We start from the raw sequence: 22,133 nt of genomic DNA on the forward strand, positions 1-22,133 counted from the left end.
GCAAAGGCTCTCTGGAAGTTGTAAAACACAGAGGCTGGACTGGGACGTGAAGCTCTGATGGCACCGTGAATTACAGTCAAGCGGAATTCTGGGCTGCCAGGAGCAAGCTCTTAGGATGAGTGGTTTAGACATAAAAGTGGCCTGCCCCCATGAGCTGGGTGAAAGCACCAGTCTACTGCTTAGGGACAATTGCATAAATTCCCAGAGTGCTAGGGAATTGTCACTCACTGGGTCTCCTGTCTGGTTTATTTCCTTTTCTTTGTTTTTGAGATAGGGTCTCTCTATGTAGCCTTGGCTGTCTTGGAACTCAGTATGTAGAAAAGGCTGGTCGCAATTTCACATAGATCCGACTGTCTCTGTCTCTCAAGGGCTAGGATTAAAAGTGTGTGCCACCATGCCTGGCCCTTTGTGGGGGTCATTTTGAAGGATATTTCATTTTAGAGAGGCTGTGTGTGTGTGTGTGTGTGTGTGTGTGTGTGTGTGTGTGTGTGTGTACACCAGAGGTTGATGTTGAGTATCTATTCTCTGTCCATCTCTCCTTTTAGGCCCTGATTGAATTGGCTAGACTGGCTGGCCAATGAGCTTCAAGGGTTGCTTGACTGTTCTCCAAAGTTTCTATTCAGTACATGTGGAGGGCAGAGGCTGAGGGCAGGTGTCCTCTTCAATGCTCTCTACCTTGAGATAACGGCTCTCACAGAGCCTGGAGCTCACTGGCTTAGCTTGGTTGGACAGCCAGTGAGCTCCAGAGATCTGCCTGTCTTTGCCTGTTCCACTCCCCTCTGCAGGGCCATGCCTAGATTTTATGTCAGTGTTGTGGATCTGAACTCAGGTCCTCAGACTCTGCTACAAGCGGCCATCTCACCAGACCAACCTTGAACTTTCATTCTCCTGCCTCATCCTCCTGAGTGCTGGTGTATCAGACCCTAGCCCTTGGCACAACTGATACCATGATGGAAGTACCATCCATGCTTTGAAAACCAGCATGTAGACACCAACATCTACCAGAATGGGAACAAAGACCTAGTCAATCAAAATTCCATAGTTCCGAGAAAGGACTAGCCTTGCTTTCTGGCTTCTGCAGTCTTCATTTGGCTAACTGTTCTTGCTAACTGAGGCATGTCAACCCAGGATGTGGGTTTTGTGCTTAAAAGCCCACCCTGAGAAAGGCTCAGGACTGCAGTTGGGTCTCAAACACTCAGTGTAGTCACCAGCTGGTTAATTAGACTTTTTGTTTTTGTTTCCAAGACAGGGTTTCTCTGTGTATGCCTGGCTGTCCTGGAACTCGCTCTGTAGACCAGGCTGGCCACCAACTCAGAGATCCACCTGCCTTTGCCTCCCAAGTGCTGGGATTAAAGGCCTGCACCACCACATCCAACTTAAGACTTTCTATTGGCACAAACCTGTGTATGAGTAGTATCTCTAGTGGATACCTTTTTTTTTTTTTTTTTTTTTTTTTTTTTTTTTTTTTTTTTGGTTTTTCGAGACAGGGTTTCTCTGTGGCTTTGGAGGCTGTCCTAGAACTAGCTCTTGTAGACCAGGCTGGTCTCAAACTCACAGAGATCCGTCTGTCTCTGCCTCCTGGGTGCTGGGACTAAAGGCGTGTGTCATCACTGCCCGGCTGGTGGATACCTCTTAACAAGGGCATTACAGCTATGTACTGCCACACCCATGGTGCTAGGGATGAATTCCAGGGTTCTGTGCATCTGCTAGACAAATATTCCACCAACTGAGCTAGACCTCAGCCCTCCTCTATATAATTTTCAATAGAACCCAGGACTTCACATATGCTGGGCAAGTGGAAGTTGAAAAGTGATGACACAGTCATGGTCCCACCCCCACAGGAAAATACACCATAGAAATAACCAGAGTGCAGTCAGACAGATCATTTGCTTACTTTGACCAAGTGTCTTGGGAGCACTTGGGAGCTGTGTGACAAGCATGAGAGAGCCAAGCCACCACACTCTGAGCAACAATATTTTGGGGCTATTGCTGCAGGTAGTGATGGATCCAGGAAACCAGCTTGGGTATTTCGAGGGCCACTCACTCACTGTGTTTAAAATGACAGTATCTCAGTGCACAGAGGGTTTGTTTTTATTCAAAATATATTAAGTAACAGTCAAGAGGTCACATCAGAGGTGACTCATGCTGTTGGTTCCACTCTGATCTTCCAGAGCTCCTGCAACAACAGAAATGACAGGGTCTGAGGAGTCACATAGCAGAGCTATGACACCAGGGCAGGGATGGGGGCCTTCCTGTCTTCAAGGTTCTGGCCACTATATAGTGGCACCGTGGCTGTATAGATCAAGTCTAGAAGTAGCCAAAGTGATGTTGGCATGTCACATGGTCACAAGGGACTGAAGGAATAGCAGCAAGTGGTCACAGTCTTGCCATTTCGGGGACCTTAACCACTGTGGTATGCATCTACTCCATTTCCTAAGAAGGAATGAAGGAGGGAGCTTGAGAAAGCCAGGCCCTTCCCTCTGTCACTGCCTTCCCTCTCCTAAGAACGAGGCCTGATTTCTATGGCCAAAAGGCTGAGAGAACTCAGGATTCCAGATGGACTTCTGTGAATCCAGCCCTTGGTAATTTTCAGGGTAATTTTGAGTTTTCAAATTTACTCTAAGTGTTGGGTTTAAAAGCTGTAATAGCAGGTTCCTTGGCTATAAGGTGACGTCCCAGACCACCAGTGCCTAGCTGGGTGCATTAACTAAGGCAGTGGACAAAAGGTGTATGGCACTAAGCACATGTGGTTACAACTGCAGGATTACCCACGGCCTAGTATGAGCCTTCATGCTTGGCTAGGGAAGCAGCAGCATCTCCACAGAGTCGATGTAGCCATTAGCATGATGGTCAATACTATCACTTGACAGGATCTAGGCTCACCCAGGAGACAAGCCTCTGTACATGTCTGTGATGGGAGTTCTAGACTGGGTTAATTAAGGTGGTGAAACCCATCCTAAATGTGGGCGGCACTGTACCATGGGCTGGGGCCCTTGACTTAAAAGGGAGAAGTTAGTTGAGCACCAGCATTCACCTGTCTCTGCTTTCTGACTGTGGATGCCGGGGACCAGTTGCCTCACACTCCTGCAGCTATGACTTTCCCATTGTGAGGGGCAACCCCCTCACACTGGGAGTGAAACCAACCCTCCCCCATTTCCTTCCACTGCTTTCATCAGGCAGCACCCAGACCTGCCTTACCAGCTGCAGGACTCCCTGGCCCTTCCCACTGACTTACTGCTCCCCAAATAAATGGCCTTCTGCTTTGTTGGGGTTTGAATTTGGAGTGTCTCCTACACTTGGTCCCCATGTGGATGCACTGCTTAGGAAGGGTGTGAAACCTTGAGGAGGTGGAGGCTTGCAGGAGAAGAGGAAGCGAGTCACTGTGTGCAGGCTAGTCCCACTTCCTGTTCACTGCTTCCTGAGGGTGGGTGCAATATGACCAGCTGCCACCTGCTCCTGTGGCCTAGTCTTCCCTGACATGGTGACTATGCCCTCTTGAAATGTGACCCAGAATAAACATTCCCTCTGAGGTTGCTTTGGTCATACACATGTCACAGCAAGGAGGAAAGTAACTGATGCCTGCCCTCTAGCTTCCTCTGGAGTCTTAATTGCCTAAAGAGAAAGAACACGAGACAGCCATAGAGCTGCTCTAGTCAAGGGGACTATTGAGAATGGGTTGACACCCCAGGGATCACAGACAATGTTAAATCTGCAGCCTCTCCTGGGCATATGATGGATGGGATGGGACGGTAAGGCTGGCCCATGGCTTTGTTTCCCACCACCCTCACAAGGGGGGGGGGGGCTGCATCTACCAGCTGCCGGATGCGCTCATAGATGAGCAGCTGCGGGAAGGAGGCCTCCACAGGTTCCACCATGAAGCGCAGCCTGCCATCAGCCAGCTTCTCCAGCGAGTCCAAGGAGGCACGGAAGTGATCGTAGGCTTCACAGGTGACATCCAAGTGTCTCAGTGTGAAGTTGAACCTGTGGATTGAGCAGGAGCAACACACTCATCATGACCAGGAAGGGCTCACTCCATTGCATCCTCACAGCTTGTTTCCCACTTAGTGCCCGCCACTGGGTCTGGACTAGTCTACTCTGCATCCAGCCTTTAGGCAGCTTCCTTCCAGAGCCTGCACAGATGTGAGCATGGCTATCGGCTCTGCTCACAGACGAGGATTTAAGGAGCCAAGATGACACCTGGGAAAGGCGGATGCCTACCTCAAGAGTTGCTGCAAATAGATTCCAGGGCAGATTTGCTGGCTGGGTGCTGTGGGTACCATCTATGGGAAGGGGGAACGAGAAGCTGTGGAACAGGCAATCTTTAAATGATTTACCGTGAAATCAGTGTTCATCTGTCTTTTTTTCTGCATGTGTGTGTTGTGTGTGTATGTGTAAGTGTGGAGGCCAGAGGCTGACATACTCTTCTACCTTATGTTGAGACAAGGTCTCTCAGTTGAACCCAGGCTTGTAATCTGGAGGCCACCACTACTTGGCATTTTCCTGGATGCTGGGGATGCTCATTTTGTCTACCAAGTGCTTCACCCATTAAACTATCTTCATGACCCTTTCTTTTTCTAATCTTTTATTGTAAAAAATCTCAAATATCCAAGCATGACTGTATAGCAAGTTGCCATGAAGCCATTGGCCAGCTTTGGCTACCACTGACTCTTAGTCACTTGTTCCTGTTTTCAGAGTCCCTCACACCTCCCTCATCAACAAGCAAATACCAGACATCTGGGCATTTCACCAGTAAATACATATGTACATATCTAGGAAAGGTATCAATTCTTTCCTCAAAATGAAATTAATAGCCTTTTGTTTGGTTCTTGATTGTTGTGTTTTTATTTGTTTGTTTTTTTTTTTGTTTTTCGAGACAGGGTTTCTCTGTGTAGCTTTGGAGCCTATCCTGGCACTTGCTCTGGAGACCACGCTGGCCTCGAACTCAGAGATCCACCTGCCTCTGCCTCCCAAGTGCTGGGATTAAAGGCGTGCACCACCAACGCCTAGCTGTTTGTTTGGTTTTTGGTGGTGGTTGTTGTTATTGTATTTTTTGAGACAGGGTCTCCTGGTAGCCCAGGTAGGCCTGAATTCAGTATATGGCTGAGTCTAGCTTTGAGCTTCTGATCCTCCTGGCCATGCAAACAGTAACTTAAAATGTCATTTACAGAATTCAGCTTTTCCCATCTGCCTTAAGTCTCTTGTTTATAGTCTATGGATGAGGATCTAAATGAGGTCCTTGCTTCTACTGGATGCTGTCTGAAGGAGGGACTTGGGAGTTATTGGGATAAACTATGCTGTGATGAGAGCCCAAGATGTTCAGCTTTGAACCAAAAGCTGGTGTGGAAGAGGCAAAACTGAAGCAAAGATACCCTGCAGGGGTCCTAGCAGAGGGCACAGAGACAATATGAGGAAATATGTGGCTTCCACAAAGGAGTCCCTTCATTCTTATTTTTACTGACCATTTCATTTTTAAGTTTTATTGAGGACATAGGAACACAGAAAACTTCCTTTTCATAGAAAAACAAAGTTTAAGTGATACTAATGGCAGTCCTTAATGATGATGGCCTTAGCATGAGGAAGATGACAGGTGGTGAAGGGTCTGGTCCCAGGCAGGTCCTCATCTGGCACTACCTCAATGTGACTTGGAGGCCAGCACCCTAGTGTGTCTCAGCCTTGTCTGTTCCATTTGGAAATGGGACCAGGCTGGCTGTGCCTGATAAAAGTGTAACACAGATTAAATGAGGAGATGGATATGAGGGGTGAGCAGCAGCCCAGCAACCGCAGGGCATGACAGATGCAGCGAGTGAGCGCAGATACCACAGTCAGGGTGCAGCTGTGGAGCAGCAGAGCTCACCTTTTTTCCACCGACAGTATAGCCGTGCAGGCATTTTTCAGTCTGTGGACGAGTCGGGAGAGCGTGTTAAACAGGGCGTCGGTTAAGTCATCATCGTAGAACACTGGGGAAAGACGGGCATTGGGGAAAAAGTGTACTTAGAGGGATCGACAGAAACACCATGGAGTGGAACTTATCAACACAAACAGTAGCAGCTATGGAAGAATGGTCTGGAAAGGAGCTTCTAGGATGTCTCTAAGAGCATAGTGAGGCTAGTCCTAACTAGTGTGTCTCACAGCAAGCTGCTATTATCTGTTCCACATGGCAGACCACAACAAATCAGAGCCAGTTGGGCAGTGCTTGCTGAGACCTTTGTAAGGACAAGGACAGAATAGGCATAAATGTTCGACTTTCCCAGAATTACTTACGTGTGTGTGTGTGTGTGTGTGTGTGTGTGTGTGTGTGTGTGTGTGTGTGTGTGTGTGTGTGCCTACAGTCACCTCCACTGCTTTGACACTGGGCAATGATCTGAAGCCAGGTCTTTGTCAATTCTATGGACTGACAGTTACACAAAATAGGAGCTTGGTAAGGTGGGGTAGTGACTCTGGGGAAACACAGCTAGCTACTGTCCTTCCATAAGCAGCTCCCTTCTTACTCATCAAGATGAAGTTGAAGGAGTCATTCTTAGGGCTGCTAGTGCCTTCCAGTGCAGGGAAGGTGCTAATTTGACATCTCTCTGGAGAATTCACTCAAAGCAGGTAAGGATTTGGGGTCTCTGCAAACACCAGGATTGGCAAAGTAACATCCGTGTGAGGCAAGAATGAAATCTGGTTCAACAGGACTTAGTCAGCTGGCGTTGGTCAAACTTCTAGAGTCTGACCCCAGACAGTTTATTTTGGACATATTTAAGCCCAGTATAACTTTGCAAAAAGGTTTCCTGGTGACAATTATTGCAATAAAGCTTAAGGAGTGAATACATCGAAACTCTTTTGCAAAGTACATGTGACAAAGTACTCCGTAAGAATGGCTCTATAGCTTAAGGGCCTGGGAGACGATCTGGACTTGTAACATCACCCCTGGGGATGGGTTCTCTGACTGAGAAACAATGCTCAAGATAAAGGTCTAAGCAGGAAGAGCCAGGGACAAACATAACATTCTGGGGGATGTGGTGTGGCTTGGCTCTACAGAGAGCGCACATCAGCAGGCTGTTAACTACACCCACTCCCAGGTTTCCGAGCAGAAAAGAGGTATACAGCTCCTCCGTTAAGATAACCCTGCATGTTTAACATTTCTGGTTTCCCTACTGCTTATCTATCAGCACAAGGAGCTCATGCCCTCTGCACAAGGGGGATACTGTATGACTCGGGTAATGACAAGGACATAGGATGAAAGAGAACCACTCACCTTCAGCTGCAAACAGCACTGTGGTGTGATCATACATGTCCCTGACATCTTCCTCTGACCAGCTGAAGGGGACTTTGGGATCTGTCAAAGAAGAGAAGACTGAGTGGCCATTCCTTCCTTTGCTGGCCACCAGCTCTTATTACAAAGCAGCCAAAGGGAGCTTCAGGACAAGAGTCAAGGCTGAGCTGGGTGGGGTGGTACACCTGGTAATCCCAGCACTCAGGAGGCTGAGGCAGGTGGATCTTTGTGAGTTTGAGGCCAGCCTGGTCTACAGAGCGAGTTCCAAGACAGCCAGAGCTACCTAAATGAGGTTTTGTTTAAAATAAAAAAAAAAAAGAAAAGAAAGAGAAGAAAGAAGGAAGGTAGGAAGGAAGGAAGAGAAAGAAAGATAGAGCTGGAGACAGAATGCCCTGCACCTTGGGGACAACCACACCATTAAGGGGCACCCTTCCCACCAGTGAGGGGCCTGTGGGTTCCATCCATTCTTGCCACTTGTCCAGGAGCCCTGTGAGAACGTTATCTGTCTACCACCACACAAATTTAGTCACTGTGTGAGACCATGAAACAGGTTACATCACCCTGGATTCAGTTTTTGTGTTTACAGAAAGGCCTACTAAAACCTCTCTCAGAAGATGGCTGGGAAGGTCAAGGATCAAGGGCTTACAACAAGGTGCTAGGGAGGTGACAGTAAGACTACCCTTATTGACAGGGAAAAAGAAAGATGATGTTGTATAAATAGCGAATATCAGGTCTGACATGTCTGGAAGAATTTAAACTCCCCAGCCACTTGCTGGGCTTCCTGGGAAGTGGTTAGGACCCAGAGGTCCCAGACCACACACACACACACACACACACACACACACACAGAGAGAGAGGGAGGTGTAAACAGCAGCATGCAGTTAAGTGCCCAGCATGTGGCAAGAGTAAACGACTAGCTAGGGCTCAGAAGCATGTGGAGGAAACCTTCCACAAGATATGGGACTGTGGAGGCAGCCAGGACTCTGTGGCTCACTTAGGCCACAGAGCTGAGACCTTTGGGTACCACAGAGGAGCCACTGAACTTAAGGCAACACTGTAAGAAGCACACACCTGTGCAGAGGTCGTCTTTCAGCCAGTCCAGCTCCTTGACCTTAATCACGCCATCTGCAAAAAAGTAGACAGAACTCCCAAACTGCACATAAATGGGAAACAAAAAGCACCCCAACTCTCCCATCATCCTCACCATCTAACTGGGCAGTTACCTTCTGCCAATTCCTCTATTGGCCCTCTTTCCCATACCCCTTTCTCTTCCCACATGTTTTCAGTGTTCAGTGACAGCTACAGGGAATATAAACATCTGTCAGTCCTGGTCCTGATCCCTGGAGACTGGCCACCCAGAGGGGCTGGTAGGTCAGCAGATGACTTGAGACTATGTGATTGAGGTAATACTAACAGAATGAACAAACACATGGAGGAGGGGATGGACTTGTCTGTCAGCCCAGGGATGTCAGGAAGGTTTCACTGTGCCCAAGGCCAGGTCATCTATATGCTCCAATGAAACAGTTGCCCTCTATCTTCCCTTCATCTGATGCAAAGAGATGCTACTCCCAACACTGTGCCCACTGGATGACAGTGTTGCCTGCTCTCAAACCCCCCAATACCGGTCCTCACCTCCAGTGGCAGCCAGGTGGCTGTTGAGGGCAACATTTCGTTGGCACATGGTCAGGAGGTCTGTGCCGACATCTGAAATGACAGAAGGGTGCACCATGACACATGGGTTCCATTGTTTTTTTCATGGGGAGCCACCACCAGTAGTGGGACTGCTGAGGTATGGTCATTTAAAGTGTTAGCATCTCTAGAAGCTGGATGAAGGCTATGTGACACGTTCTAGATTATTTCAGGAACTTCCGTGTGAATCTGATGTAATTTCAAATTTAAATGTTAAATCAGTTTGCCCAGCCTATCACTGTAAGGATTACAAAGGTGTTCACGGCTGCAACTGACAAATGTGAAAAAGCACAGGATGACCAGAATGCCTGGCAAGGTAAACAAAATGATAAAAATGGTCTAGTTATTAAGTTACACTTAGGATAAGTTTTAAGGACACAGGAACATGTTCTTGAAGAAATACTTCTCAAGATTTGTGGCTCTGTGTATGTGTGTGAGGTGTGCACTCACACAGTATATAATAACTATTTATTCTATATTTATACTCATAGTATATAGTAACTATTTATAGAGATTTAGTTATTCCTTAAGAGTATAAAGGGTGATGGAAAGATAGCTCCAAGGTTGAGATACCATGCTGTTCTCTCTTTTTTAATTTATTTATTTTTATTTTATGTGCATTGATGTTTTGCCTACATGTATGTCTGTGTGAGGGTGTCAGATTTTGGAGTTATAGATAGTTGCGACCTGCCAAATGAGTGCTGGAAATTGAACCTGGGTAGTCTGGAAGAGCAGACTAAAAATATATATATATTTTAAAATTTTAAATTTAAATTTTAAATTTAAATTTTAAATTTAAAAATAAGTTGGGCATGGTGGAACACACCTTTATCCTAGCACTTTGGGAGGCAGAGGCAGAGGCAGAGGCAGATGTGTTCCAGGTCAACTGGGAAACACAGTGAGACTGTCTCAAAATTTAAAAAACAAAAAACAAAACTTAAAAAAAAGGAGAACATGTAAGAGAAAAAAGATGATAAATTACGCTGGGCAGTAGTGACATAGGCCTTTAATCCCAGAAATTGGGAGGCAGAGGCAGAGACAGAGGCAGGCAGACCTCTGTGAATTTGATGCCAGCCTGGTCTACAGAGTGAGTTCCAGGACAGCTAAAGTTACACAGAGAAACCCTGTCTTGAAAACAGACCAAAAACCTGGAAGAAAAAAAGAAAAACGGAAAAAAAAGATAAATTACAAAAAGATAGTAGACTGTAACACACATGCAGACGTGCACACATTCATACATGAATGGTTCAAAGTAAGTTTCTTGGTGAGTCCCTGGGGTCAGGACTTGCTTTGCTTATGCTTTGGAACTGTTCTTGGCCCACAGCAGTGTCTAATACATCGCATACTGTGGAGTCACTCTGGGGATTGTAACATTATGAGTCATTTTAATTATCTGTTTTACACTTTGTCCTAAGAACAAGCCCTGTTTCTATCATCAGACACAAATGGTAAAGCAGTGTGTGATGCCTGTTCAGAGAACAGCTTAGAGGTTTCTCAGGATGTTTGCTCTTCCTTAGAGGGCGAACAGGGAAAGGGCACCAGATACTGCATGCACAGTGGTCTTGTGGCTACAGGGTGACACTGTGATGGCTGGGTGTTGAGTGCCACGTGGACAAAAAAATGGAGAGCGGGAGAACCAGGGGAAGTTGGGGAAACCCAGAGCCACTGGTGTCCATCTCCTGGTGACCTTGTTCACTTTTATAGACAGCATGTATCATGGAGCCCAGCAGTCCCTCATCTGAGCCACAGAGTGGAGTCATTACCTGTACAATAAACAGTATGCGCCATGGTGGCTGCCACAATGCTGGCAAGTCCTGTGCCTGCACCAAGCTCCAGCACAGTGCATCCTTGGAAGAGGTCCCTTCGGAACAGGATATAGTCTGCCAGGAAGAGGGCGCCCCGCCACACCTGCAAGAGAGATGACATAGAACCACAGGTGACTTGAGGCTCTGGAGAGACCCTCAGGGGCCACAGGAAATGGACAGGGCCTACCCACCTGTTTGCCTACATCCTCCAGAGGTGTGGCCATGGTATGCTCTAGATAGGACAGAAACCAAAAGAAAAACATCCATGGTGAAGTGAAGGTAGACAGAAGACAGAGAGAGGGGCAATGTGGCAGTCTGCCAGCCTGACTGGATGGGTAGTAGAGTTAAATGACCAAAAGAGAAGCAGAGGCATGGGCTATGCTGCCAGGTGGGAGCAGGTAGGAGTGTCACTGAGGCCAGGTATGTGGCCCATTTCCCTTAAGGTCACTAGATGACTGCCCTGTGGCCCAGGAATCAGGGGGCACATCAGGTCTCAACCCAGTGAAAGCACACACATTTATCACACTATATGAACTGCCATTTTAAAACTGAAATATATTTACATGCTAATAATTGCAGCTACTGCCAAAGTATTTTCTTATGCTTACAACTGCACCAGAAGCTAACACAGTAAGTTTCAATATGTAAGTATGTATGTATATGTATATGTATAAAGTACATGAGAAACTGGGCAATGGTGACAAATGTCTTTAATCCCAGCATTGGGATCTCTGTGAGTTCGAGCCAGCCTGTTCTACAAAGAAAGTTCTAGGACTACCAGAGCTGTTACACAGAGAAACTGTCTTGAAAAACCAAAAAAGAAAAAGAAAAAAGAAAAAGAAAAAGTTCATGAGAAGAGTAGTTGCTATATATTCTGAATTCAAAAATATCTCAGAACGAAATTCTGAATGCTGTCTTGAGGTAGATGAGAACCCTGGCTCAGAGAAGAACTTCCAAGTCTAAAGACCCTAGGCCACAGGAAAGCAGTAGGAGCGGCAGTTGGGGAGGTCGCTTTTCCACCTTTCCTGTGGCAATTTGTCTTTAGCTTGTAACGAGAGCATTCAAGTTCCAACCTTGATACTCTCTCAGGGTCCAGACTAGGGGCTAGACAGCAGGCGGGGAGGGTTTTTCTAAAAGGAGCCTGAGGGTGAGAGGGAAATAAACCGACTCACACATGTGCTCCTCCATGGCTCTTTATTCTTCAAGAAAATGTTCTTCCCAAAAAGTTCTTCCTCAAAATCTCTCTAAGATTTCTCTCTAGAAGCTCTCACCTCAAAAGTTCTTTCTCTAAAAGCTCTCTTAAAGTTCTCCTTAAAAATTCTCTAAAGTTCAAAAAAAATAAAAAATTAAAAAAAATTCTCTAAAGTTTTTTCTAAAATGTCTCCAAAAGTTCTCCAGAAGTCTCTCCTATCCCACAAGATTTCTAGTTTTTGTATCCACAAGCACACTTAACAACTCTCTGACAAAAGATCATGCTCTCAGAGCCAGGAAGGTGGGTAGGATCTTGAGAAAAGCAGGTGCCTCATGTCTCTCCTCTGGACATGACTTGCAAAATATCCTGGCAAACTTAAGTCTGGTGGGGGAGGCAGGCGTGACTTGCAATATGTGCTGTTAACTGATTAAAGGGGGCTTCTCATTGCTATATCAAAGGGAAGACTAAGGCTCTGTAGTGTGAGATCCGGAGGGTGCAGCTCTTACTGCTGATGCTCCAGTGAGAAGGAATTTCCTTTCTCTGGGGCCTTTTTGTTCTATATACAGCCAAATTCACAGTAACAAATATTCTGGAGTTGATACCCAGAATATCAATTGCTACTTCTGTAATAAACGATAAAGGTTCCCAACAAGTTTGTAAGACAGTGTTCCTAACACATGCTCAGTGGAGGCCAGAGTCACTGTGGTACAACACACTCCGTTACTCTTGTCCTGGAGGGGAAGGGAAGCATCCAGTTTTATTTGCCCATGGTTGTGATAAAACACTGACCAAAAGCAACTTATTTTGTTTATATCTGTACATCAGTCCATCATGAAGGGAAGACAGGACAGGCATATAAGACAGGAACCGACAGGAACCGAGAGGTAGTGCCTGAAGCAGACTATGGCAGAATGATGCTTCCTGGCTTTTTCCCCTTTCTCATGCAGTCCATGACCACTTGCCCATGGGTAGCGCTGTTCATAGTGCTTGGGCTTTACTATGTCAATAAACAATCAAGAAAGGCCGCCAAATATAAGGCTAAGAGCAAAGCCACTAATCAGTGTTCTCGATGGGTCCTGCCCTGATTTCTCTTAGTGACGGGCAGTGATCAGACACATAAGCCTAATAAACTGTTTCTTCCCTGAGTTGCTTTTGATCACGATGTTCACTACAGCAATAGAAAGCAAACTAGAATCAGGGGACTGAAAACACCCATGTTAAGTTACAGATTTATTGGTCTTCTATTAATGTTAAAATATTTGGGTTTTGGTGGATGCTGGAAGTAGGTGTGCCTTGGTTCCTGGTGACCCCAGGAATATCAGCTGCAATAAACACTAGACGGCAGACATAAAGTTAAAGGGATGAGGCTTGACCAAGGGTGGGCAGCTGTCACTCTTGAGTAAGCAACACATATTCTGTCTTGTGCAGTTGTGCTTCAGGGTTGCCGTTTTTTGGGAGCCACCACCAGTGATGGGGTGAGCTTTGATGATGCAAGCTGTGTCGAGTCATTTCTGCTCCTATAAGTGATCCCTCACCCATATTCTTGTAAGTAAACCCAATAAAACACATAGGTTCACTAAGTTAGACTTCAATGGTATCCTCACTTTGGTCTGTCTTCGGTTCCCTATCTGGGATGAGTAGATATTTGTTGCAAGCATTCTTCCTGCCAGCCTGGACCCAGAGCCTCATCAGCCCCAAATGAATATGCAGATGCTATATTAGTTATGAAACTGTTAGCTGGTGACTTGAGCTTCTTACTAGCTAGTTCTGTCTTAATTTTTAACCCATTTCTATTAATCTAAGTATTTCCACGTGGTCTTATCTTATGGGGATATGCTAGACCTGCAACTCCTTTGCCTGTTACCTGATGACTGCTCAGCATCTCCACAGAGAAAAGAGCAATTTCCTGTTTGTCCCTGCTTATATCCTGATTCTGTCTAGCTATGTCACTTCCTGCCTGTCTGTACAGACCTCCAGACCTCTATAGTTAGTTAGTGGCAGTTTCTGCCCAGCTATGTCACTTCCTGGGATCATATGACGACTCCTCTCTGCCTACATTTCCCAGAATCCTCCTTGTCCCCCAGTCCTATCTATCATCCTGCCTGGCCAATCAATGTTTTATTCATCAACCAATAAGACAAACGTATATATGAAAAACATTCCCTATCAGATGTTTGCTCATGTCTTTCTAGAAATAGTGTCACACAACACCTGGGGTCCTCAGACCCTTGCTTTGCCTGTCATAGTGTTGTCTCTGAGTGTCTGTCAAAATCCCTTTATTGGGGCCTTATCACCTATCCTTCTCATTGCCTACCACTGCCAGCTTCCAACCGTTTTGAATGGCCCAGGGCAGGTTGCTATGAACTGACATCTCTCTCTATTCCACTCTCTGGCTACTGCTTTTCCTATGGCTTCCTGTTTCCACTGAGCTCAGCCAAGCACCCCACAAACTCTGTCCTGACCTGCACTCTTGCACACTGGGTTAGAGAAAAAGATAGCAGGAGGCAGAAGCAGAGCTTTCTGGAGGAAGTGGTACCTGAGCTGGGACCTGGGGCACTTAGGAATGTGCTAAAAGTAGAGGTCGGTAGCAAGCAGCCAAGGTCGAAAGTGCAGACCAGCAGAGAACCAGAAGGGAGGAGAACATGTAAAGGTCTTGGGTCATAAGGTTCAATGGTGGCGAGAGGTGAGTGGAGACCATGTCACTCCAGCTTTTTAAGCTGAGTCATCTGGATTTCATCCCCAAGGCAATGGGGAGCCACTGAAGAGTCTTGAGCAAGACTCTTGGAATAGACTCTGATAGCTGCGGCATTACCTGTTCCCAGCTCACTAGCATCACTTCTGAACTCAGAGCTGATACCCAAAACTCTATTGTGCTCCAACAGCCACTGTGATGCTGCCTTGATGGCCAGAGAACAAGACCTTTATTTACCTATTTTGATGATGCTGTGGGGGCAGTTCTCTTGCTCCTCATCTCCCAGGAGGTCATCTTCTTCCTGTGCTAGAATCATGGGATGTACCTTGTTTCTTGCAGGCTCTGCTGGGTTGGGATCAGAAGCAGCTCGTGGTCTTCGTACCACATCCAGGTCCCCATCCTCATCCAGGGGAACATTCAACCGTTCCTGGATGGTGATGTCATCCCCAGCCTGGAGGGACAAATCCTCATGACTGTGGCCACTTTCTGACCCAGCAGGAGAGGTCTCCTGTGTGGCGACATCTCTGGGACCACTGTCCTCAGCCCCTGAGTGTGTCCAAGAGTCCCGACTCCACAGGAGCTTGAACTGGGACAGGAAGACTGTAAGCGAGACAAAAACAGAGTGGGCAATGCCAAGGCTCTTGTCCATTTCCTCTTCTTTGAGAAGTGGGACTGCTAACTGGGGATGCTTTAGCAGGTACCTTATGTAGTTATGTGATTAACTGCAGAGTCACCATGAAAACAGTATACTAGCTCATTTTATAGACAAAGACATTGAGGCTCAGTGGGTGAATGAGCTGGTAAAATGGCTCAGGCAGGATACAGACCCAGGGTGCCTAGTGCTTCAAATTCTGATCCTCCTGGTTTTACCACCCAGTATTTGGATCATACACAAGCACCATATGTCCAGTTTTATGTGGTGCTGGGGTTCAAATCCAGGGCTGTGCGTGTGCTAAGCAAGTGCTCTACTAAGTGAACCACATATCCAGCTCAACTGCAGATACCTTTAAAGGCCAGATGGTTTGTACAGACCAAGCAGCAGCAAAGGCTGGCTGGACTCAGCAGTGGCCACCAGAGCAGGCGCAGCAGCCCCTTATGGAGCAGCCTCTGCTGAGGGAGTGCCTGTGCAGGCACATGGCCTGTGTCATGTGATTAACTGCAGAGTCACCATGAAAACAGTATACTAGCTCATTTTATAGACAAAGACATTGAGGCTCAGTGGGTGAATGAGCTGGTAAAATGGCCCAGGCAGGATACAGACCCAGGGTGCCTAGTGCTTCAGCTTTTTAAGGATGGCAAGACAATGGCCAGAAAGTCACCAAGACAGATTTCAGTAAGTGTACATGTGCCAGGGGAGTTGTGCCAGAGACAAAAAGAGCGAGGACTTGAAAATATTTAGTACTAGGTTGGGTCAGGCACCTGTTTGCTCTGAGTCTGTTTCCAAGCTTGCATCCCAGGAATAAGGGCATCTACTGCAAGCCAGCCGAAGCCAACCCCAGTGAGCACAGAGGCTGCCTCAGAGTCCTCCGTCCTTTCTACCTCTGTTCCCTCACCTGATTTTATCAGACACAGCTCACTGTTCACCATCTCCCAGGAAAATGGCACTGTGAACATTGTGGGGCTACAAAGTAGAATGTAGCAACTTAGGGTGCTTACATTTAGGGGTTGTAGTGTTGGAACATTAAAGTAAACAAGATATTTACAGACACACAGTGGCGACCAATATAAGGCTGGGACCAGCAAATCTTTCTTCAGCAGGTCAAGAAACAAATATCCTAAGTTATTTGAGCCATATGATCCTTGCTGCAACTACCCAAATGTTTGTAGTCATAAAAACATACAAACAAAGCAGGCCTGGTGGCATTTCAACAAAACATTACTTATAAAAACAAAGTAGGGCCAGTTTTGGCCCCACAGGCTGTAGTTTGCCAATGCCTGGTATAATGTGTTATCCAAACTGGGACAACTATTAATAAGCACACCAAAGAATGAATGAATGCAGAGTAACTGACTAGGGAAGGTGGCTGTAGGGCTTACAAAGACAGCCAGCAGTTGGGGCTGAAGAAGGAAAGTGGTGCAGAATTTGAGGGACAGATAGAGGTGAAGGTGGCAATAGAGATCAAGGAGGGGAAGATGACTAGTCTGGGCACACTGGCTAAGGTTCATAGGCCCAGTAGAAGGCCCCATGTCCCTTAGAGCCATGGGGGGCCATGGGGTACCATGGGGAATCCAAGTCAGGGCAGTGCTATGGCTGGGTTTGCATTTTCCAAAGCTATGCTTGGCTATAGGAAGAGGAGCCAGCAAGGCTGTGCAGGAGAAAAGACGGGAAGCTGAGGAGGAAGGGAACAGAGCAGCCAGGCACAGGATGAAGGTGACTACCGGGGGCCTACACACACAGGCAGCACACACACACACACACACACACACACACACACACACACACAAAGCACACACAGGCATCATTCCTGCGAGGACTGTGGGATCACTCACTCCTGCTTGTCACTCCTGTGACACTCAGCAGGTTTTCAGGAAAGCAGAGGCATGTGCTCAGTGAAGGAAGGACACTTTAAGTGACATGCTGAGTATAAGTAAAGGAACTTGATTCACTAAAGAAAACAAAGTTTGTTGCTGTTCTAATTTAAACTGCATCATGAATTTGTGTGTGTGTGTGTGTGTGTGTGTGTGTGTGTGTGTGTGTGTGTGTGTAGGATAAGTGGGATAGTGAAACCATAAAATCCAATGTGAAGTTGCAAGGCTTCAGAATGGCTATTCTGTATAGAAATATACAGAATGGCCAACTGTATAAAAGTTCACATATAGACTTTAGGTCTGGTCAAATTTGGTGTGTGAACTTTGTTTTCAGGTTTTTTTTTTTTTGCAATAAAATTTTAATAAAAAAAAAAGGTGACAAAAAAAGATGACAACTAAACAATTCAGTCTTTACCCCCAAAAGAAGCATGAGAAAAGGGAGAAGATTAAGTGGGCTCCACCAGGCACCAGGCTGCCCCATCCAGGCCTGTATCTTACCTGGTTGCCCCATGCCATTCAGCCGCACCATGAGGTGTCTCTGGTTGGGGGTGTACAGGTGGACATCAGATAGCACAGTGTCACTTTTGAAGGTGACCTCGTCCATGGCTGGCCCATGTTATTCTTGGGATGCCCCTGAGAGGGAAGAGCAAGTACTCAGGATGGTGGCTCTCACCACGTGGCCAAGGGAAGGCTGGGAAGCTCTTTCCTGGACAAGACCCTTTACACTTCCTTCCCTCCCTCTTCTCTCATCTGTGGTGCTGAGGATTGAGCCCAAGGCCTCTAACCAGCTAGGCAAGCTCTTCATCACTGCACTATATCCCCAGCCCTGTTTCTATTTTGAGACAGGGGGTCTTGACTTATTCTGTAGTCCAGATAAACCTTGAATTTATGATCTCAGCAGGATGACAGGTCTGTACTACCTACATTTTTCAATCAAGAAAGCTGGGGAGTCAGGCAGTGGTGGTACACACCTTTAATCCCAGCACTTGGGAGGCAGAGGCAGAAGGATCTCGGAGTTAGTTCAAGGCCAGCCTGGTCTATACAGTGAGTTCAGGGCCAAAGCTACACTGAGAAACCCTGTTTCAAAAAACCAAAGAGAGAGAGAGAGAGAGAGAGAGAGAGAGAGAGAGAGAGAGAGAGAGAGAGAGAGAGAAAGAAGAAAGCTAAAGAGACTGCGTAATAAACAATCACATATCCATCACCTGGATTGACGGAAAACTAGCACTTTGTCATGTGTATTCACCCTATCTAATAATATATAACATCTATCTAATAAGAGACCATCTACCTAATAATAGAGACCACCTCTACCTAACAATAGAGACCATGTACCTACTAATAGAGACCATCTATTTAATAATAGAGACCATCTCTACTAATAATAGAGACCATATATACCTAATAACAGAGACCATCTATCTAACAATAGAGACCATCTATCTAATAATAGAGACCATCTACCTAATAACAAAGACCACTTATCTAATAATGGAGACCATCTACCTATTAATAGAGACCATGTCTACCTAATAATAGAGACTATCTATCTAATTGTAGAGACCACATATCTAACAATATATATCATCTAATATTAGAGACCATCTATTTAATAATAGAGACCTTTTATTTGATAATAGAGATCCTATATATAACAGACTATCTTCCTAATAATAAAGATCATCTAATAATATATGCCCATCTATCTAATGGAGACCATCTACCTAATACCATTTTCTAACAACAGAGACTATGTGATACTAGACCATTTACTTAATAGTAGAGATCATCTATCTAATAGAGACCATCTATCTAATAATACATATCTGCCTATCTAGTAGACCACCTCCCTAACAGACCTACCTTGAACTAAGAGTGAGCTGCATGACATTTAACTACTGAATTCTTTCCCCATCTATCTCTGAGAAACATTTCCTATAGAACCATAATACCACAATTAGAATTGAGAAAGCCATATCCAAGGCACAATGGCTGCAAACAGGAAGGATTCCTCCAACCAACTGTTCTGCCTTATCACAGAGCACTAAGCAGTGGCTGTTTGTTGGGCTTTGAAGTTAGGCAACTGGGTATAAACCATGGTCTCCACCTCCTAGATATGGACCCTGGGCAAAATCACTTTACCTCTTTGGACCTATTGTCATAATCCCACCATGCAGGAGTGTGGTGGTGAGGGAGGTGGGGTAAAGCATTGAGCAGAGTGCTTCAATCACAACAGGTGTAAAATCACACCAACTTCTTTGCTCTGAGCTTGGTCTAAACCTGACCTTAACTGCCGCCTACAGGAACAGTTCCTACCTGGCTGGTGTGTGTACTAGCTGTGTGTCATCAGACCTTTTGGGACTTCCATGACTTCAAACTGGATGATGGAAAAAAAATTACTTTTATTATCATAATTCAGAAGTCTTCGTGTTCTAACTACCCACAGCTGGAGCTCCTGTATATAGATGACTGCCAGGGAATGACAAAGATACCAACACAGAAAGTTGTTCTCCAAGCTTGCTTTTTCCTTCACGACATAAGCCAGCAAAACAAGCAGGCTGTGTGAACAGGGGCTGGAAATCAGCCAAACTGATGCTGGATTTCATGTGTATCAGCCATCAGCAAAACCACTGGCAACAAACTCAGACAAGATGCAGGCAGAGGAAATGCAGCCCAGGCCCCACCCACAGACTGGTTGGAGGAAGACTGGCTCCCCTAATTCTGGAGGCAAGACAAGCCTCCTGCCTAGAGTATTTCGCCTTTGGGTTTTGTTCTTGTTGTTTATTTTGCCAAAAAAACCCAAAACAAACAAACAAACAAAAAACCTTCCTGCTGTCTTTGGCAACGTTGAACATGAATTAAAGGATAGCATGTGTTGCTATGGTGCAATTTTGCTGGAATAAAAAAATTACACCCTAGAGAGTGAATGCTCATCGCACTTTCTGAAAATGGGGAAGCAAAGTCCAACTTGTCTTACATATAAATGGGAAAGAAATTTATTGCTAACTCCTAGTCAAGTTCTTCTACTTAAAAGTCTCAACTAAGCAGGCGTCCCAAGAAATGTGGCCTGAGATGGGAAGTCCCAGGTTAGCTTAGGAGAATCTTTTTTTTTTTTTTTTTTTTTACCTGACTCTCTTGGGAAGCAGCATTTTGGAAATAGAGAGGCACTCCTGTCTATTTTGGGGCCTGTGTGAGGATTAAATGAGACAAGCATACCTTTAGGACTCGGAAGTAAACTCTAGTATCATGGTTATAGAAGACAGTGCTGGGAAGATGGATAAAGAAAGACCTTGGACCAGTTTCTCTACTTAGAAATAGCAGATGCAGTTTCCACCAGGGAAAGTCAGGGCTGGAGGGGTTTCTGGTTCCTCCTAGGAATTCTTTCTTTAAGGGCCTGCAGTCAGTGTTGTTTCCCAAACCAGTCTGCTGGGATGGTGGCCTTGAAAGGACTTCCCTCCTCCCTGTCGAGTGAGATGCACTCCCACTCAATAATCAAGAATTAGGAGCTGGATAAGGGAAAGCCAGGAAGTTGGAGCGCCCAGGGCTGTGAGAAAAGCTGGCCACGCGCGCAGGGGGCGCTCCAGGGACCGCCTCCCTTCCCTGCCGGTCACTGACTCGTGGGTGCCCTGTGAAGAGCCGGTCACTGACCCGCCTTCCCTTCCGAATGCCACACCAAGTGGGACTGCCTCACTCAGTACGGAAGCCGAGAGAGATCCCTTAGAGAAGGGGAAACTGAGGCTGAGGGCGGAACTGGGGTTCAGGCTTCAAGGTTGTGGAAGCTTGGCTTTCAAAGCCAAGACATTCCCTGGGCCCTGCCCGGTCCCGTCGCCTCTCCCTGGCGCTTACCCGCCGTGACCCTGGGCTGGAGTCCCACGCGAGTCCCTCACCGTAGGACTCAGGAAGCCGCCATGACAGACAGACTGCGCAGGCGTGGTATAAGCTCCCTGGATCGCGCATGCGCATGGCCGCTGCCAGCCAGCACCTGCTGCTCTGGCTTAGCGCTGTGGCTATAGCCAGGTGGTGAGATGCACAGCTGTCACCTGGTTGAGTTGCTAACATGGCCTGCTGGAGTGGAGGAGACACATCTGCGCTTGGGTATTGAGAAAGAGTTTAAATAGGACTCAGGATCTCAGCGGTGGAGAGAGCCCAACACAGAAGAAAAAAAAAAGTTAATTTGGTTCAGGTGTTACCACAGTCACTAAGGTCAGAGCCTAGGCGCCAGAGCCCCAATAAGCTAGGTTTGGCCACTGGTCCAAACTATGCCAATGAAATAAGTAACAGTCAAAAGCAGAAAGAGAAGCCTTAGTCAATATGGCCACATTAGGAAGAGGGACAAAGACATCCAGGGACCCACCCAAGTACATCTCCGGGGCCCTGATAGGACACTTAATTTTAAGTAGAGAGCTAGAGTTATGCATAGCTAAGCAGCCTTGGTCAAGGTTTGGTCCTGCCCACCATTGCTCCATCATTGTTTTGGCTCCAATCTCTCCTGCAAGATGTTCTGAAAAGTTGTAAATCTCTTTCTGGGAGACAAGTTTTTCCTTCTGGTTGGTCTCTGGCTTTAGTCTTTGTCTTCTCCTAACTTGAGATTCTTGAGGAAATTCAAATTTTGGAGGTCTACGACTTCAATACTCTGAGAGCCAAAGGGAGGGAAGGAGCACAGTGCTTCTCAACCTGTGGCTGAGACACCTGGGGTGTTAGCCAGTGAGGCTCTAGGGACACTAATTATCTAAACTGTAGTGGAGGCAAATGTGAATCTCACAGGCTCCATTTGTCCTCCACTAGCCCATTTGCTGGGTGTTTTTTTTTTTTTCTGGATTATCAGGGCTCTTGAAAGCCAGGGCTCAAAGAGGAAATGTGGACAATTATGGAAACAGATAGGGCAGAGGGACCCCATGGATACCCCAGGGTTGGGTGAATTCTCCTATCTGTTCCCTATAAGCAAGTCAGTGTTGACACAGAATGAAGTGACCA

At 46.3% G+C, this 22,133-nt stretch overlaps 1 protein-coding gene across 6 annotated transcripts; it reads right to left on the minus strand.

Moving 5' to 3' along the window:
• Positions 1-2,069: 2,069 nt before the first annotated feature.
• Positions 2,070-21,096, minus strand: Mettl22 (methyltransferase like 22). 6 transcript variants are annotated; one of them, XM_027423928.2, is made up of 12 exons: positions 21,006-21,070; positions 19,476-19,536; positions 17,661-17,795; positions 14,871-15,233; positions 10,941-10,981; positions 10,708-10,852; positions 8,888-8,959; positions 8,327-8,380; positions 7,238-7,318; positions 5,855-5,957; positions 3,813-3,981; positions 2,070-2,176 (listed from the first exon to the last, which is right to left on the minus strand). In XM_027423928.2, exons 3-12 carry the CDS (start codon positions 17,764-17,766, stop codon positions 2,141-2,143), a joined length of 1,170 nt encoding a protein of 389 aa, XP_027279729.1. In that variant the 5' UTR covers positions 17,767-17,795; positions 19,476-19,536; positions 21,006-21,070; the 3' UTR covers positions 2,070-2,140. The 6 variants fall into 6 exon arrangements, with proteins under 6 accessions (XP_027279729.1, XP_035303853.1, XP_027279728.1 ...); XM_035447962.1 differs by lacking the exon at positions 21,006-21,070 and adding an exon at positions 20,376-20,735; XM_027423927.2 differs by lacking the exon at positions 19,476-19,536 and having other exon boundaries at positions 21,006-21,096.
• Between the last annotated feature and the right edge of the window lie 1,037 nt (positions 21,097-22,133).

The sequence above is a fragment of the Cricetulus griseus genome, chromosome 7 (assembly GCF_003668045.3).
Source record: "Cricetulus griseus strain 17A/GY chromosome 7, alternate assembly CriGri-PICRH-1.0, whole genome shotgun sequence".
Lineage (NCBI taxonomy): Eukaryota > Metazoa > Chordata > Mammalia > Rodentia > Cricetidae > Cricetulus > Cricetulus griseus.

Excerpts from the sequence above, each read along its gene's own strand:
- Mettl22 (XM_027423927.2), bottom strand. The coding sequence starts at position 17,766 with ATGGACGAGGTCACCTTCAAAAGTGACACTGTGCTATCTGATGTCCAC. Across the intron at positions 7,319-8,326 it reads GAAAGACGACCTCTGCACAG|ATCCCAAAGTCCCCTTCAGC; the intron begins GTGTGTGCTTCT and ends CTTCTTTGACAG. Across the intron at positions 2,177-3,812 it reads ATGAGCGCATCCGGCAGCTG|GAGCTCTGGAAGATCAGAGT; the intron begins GTAGATGCAGCC and ends CTGTTGTTGCAG.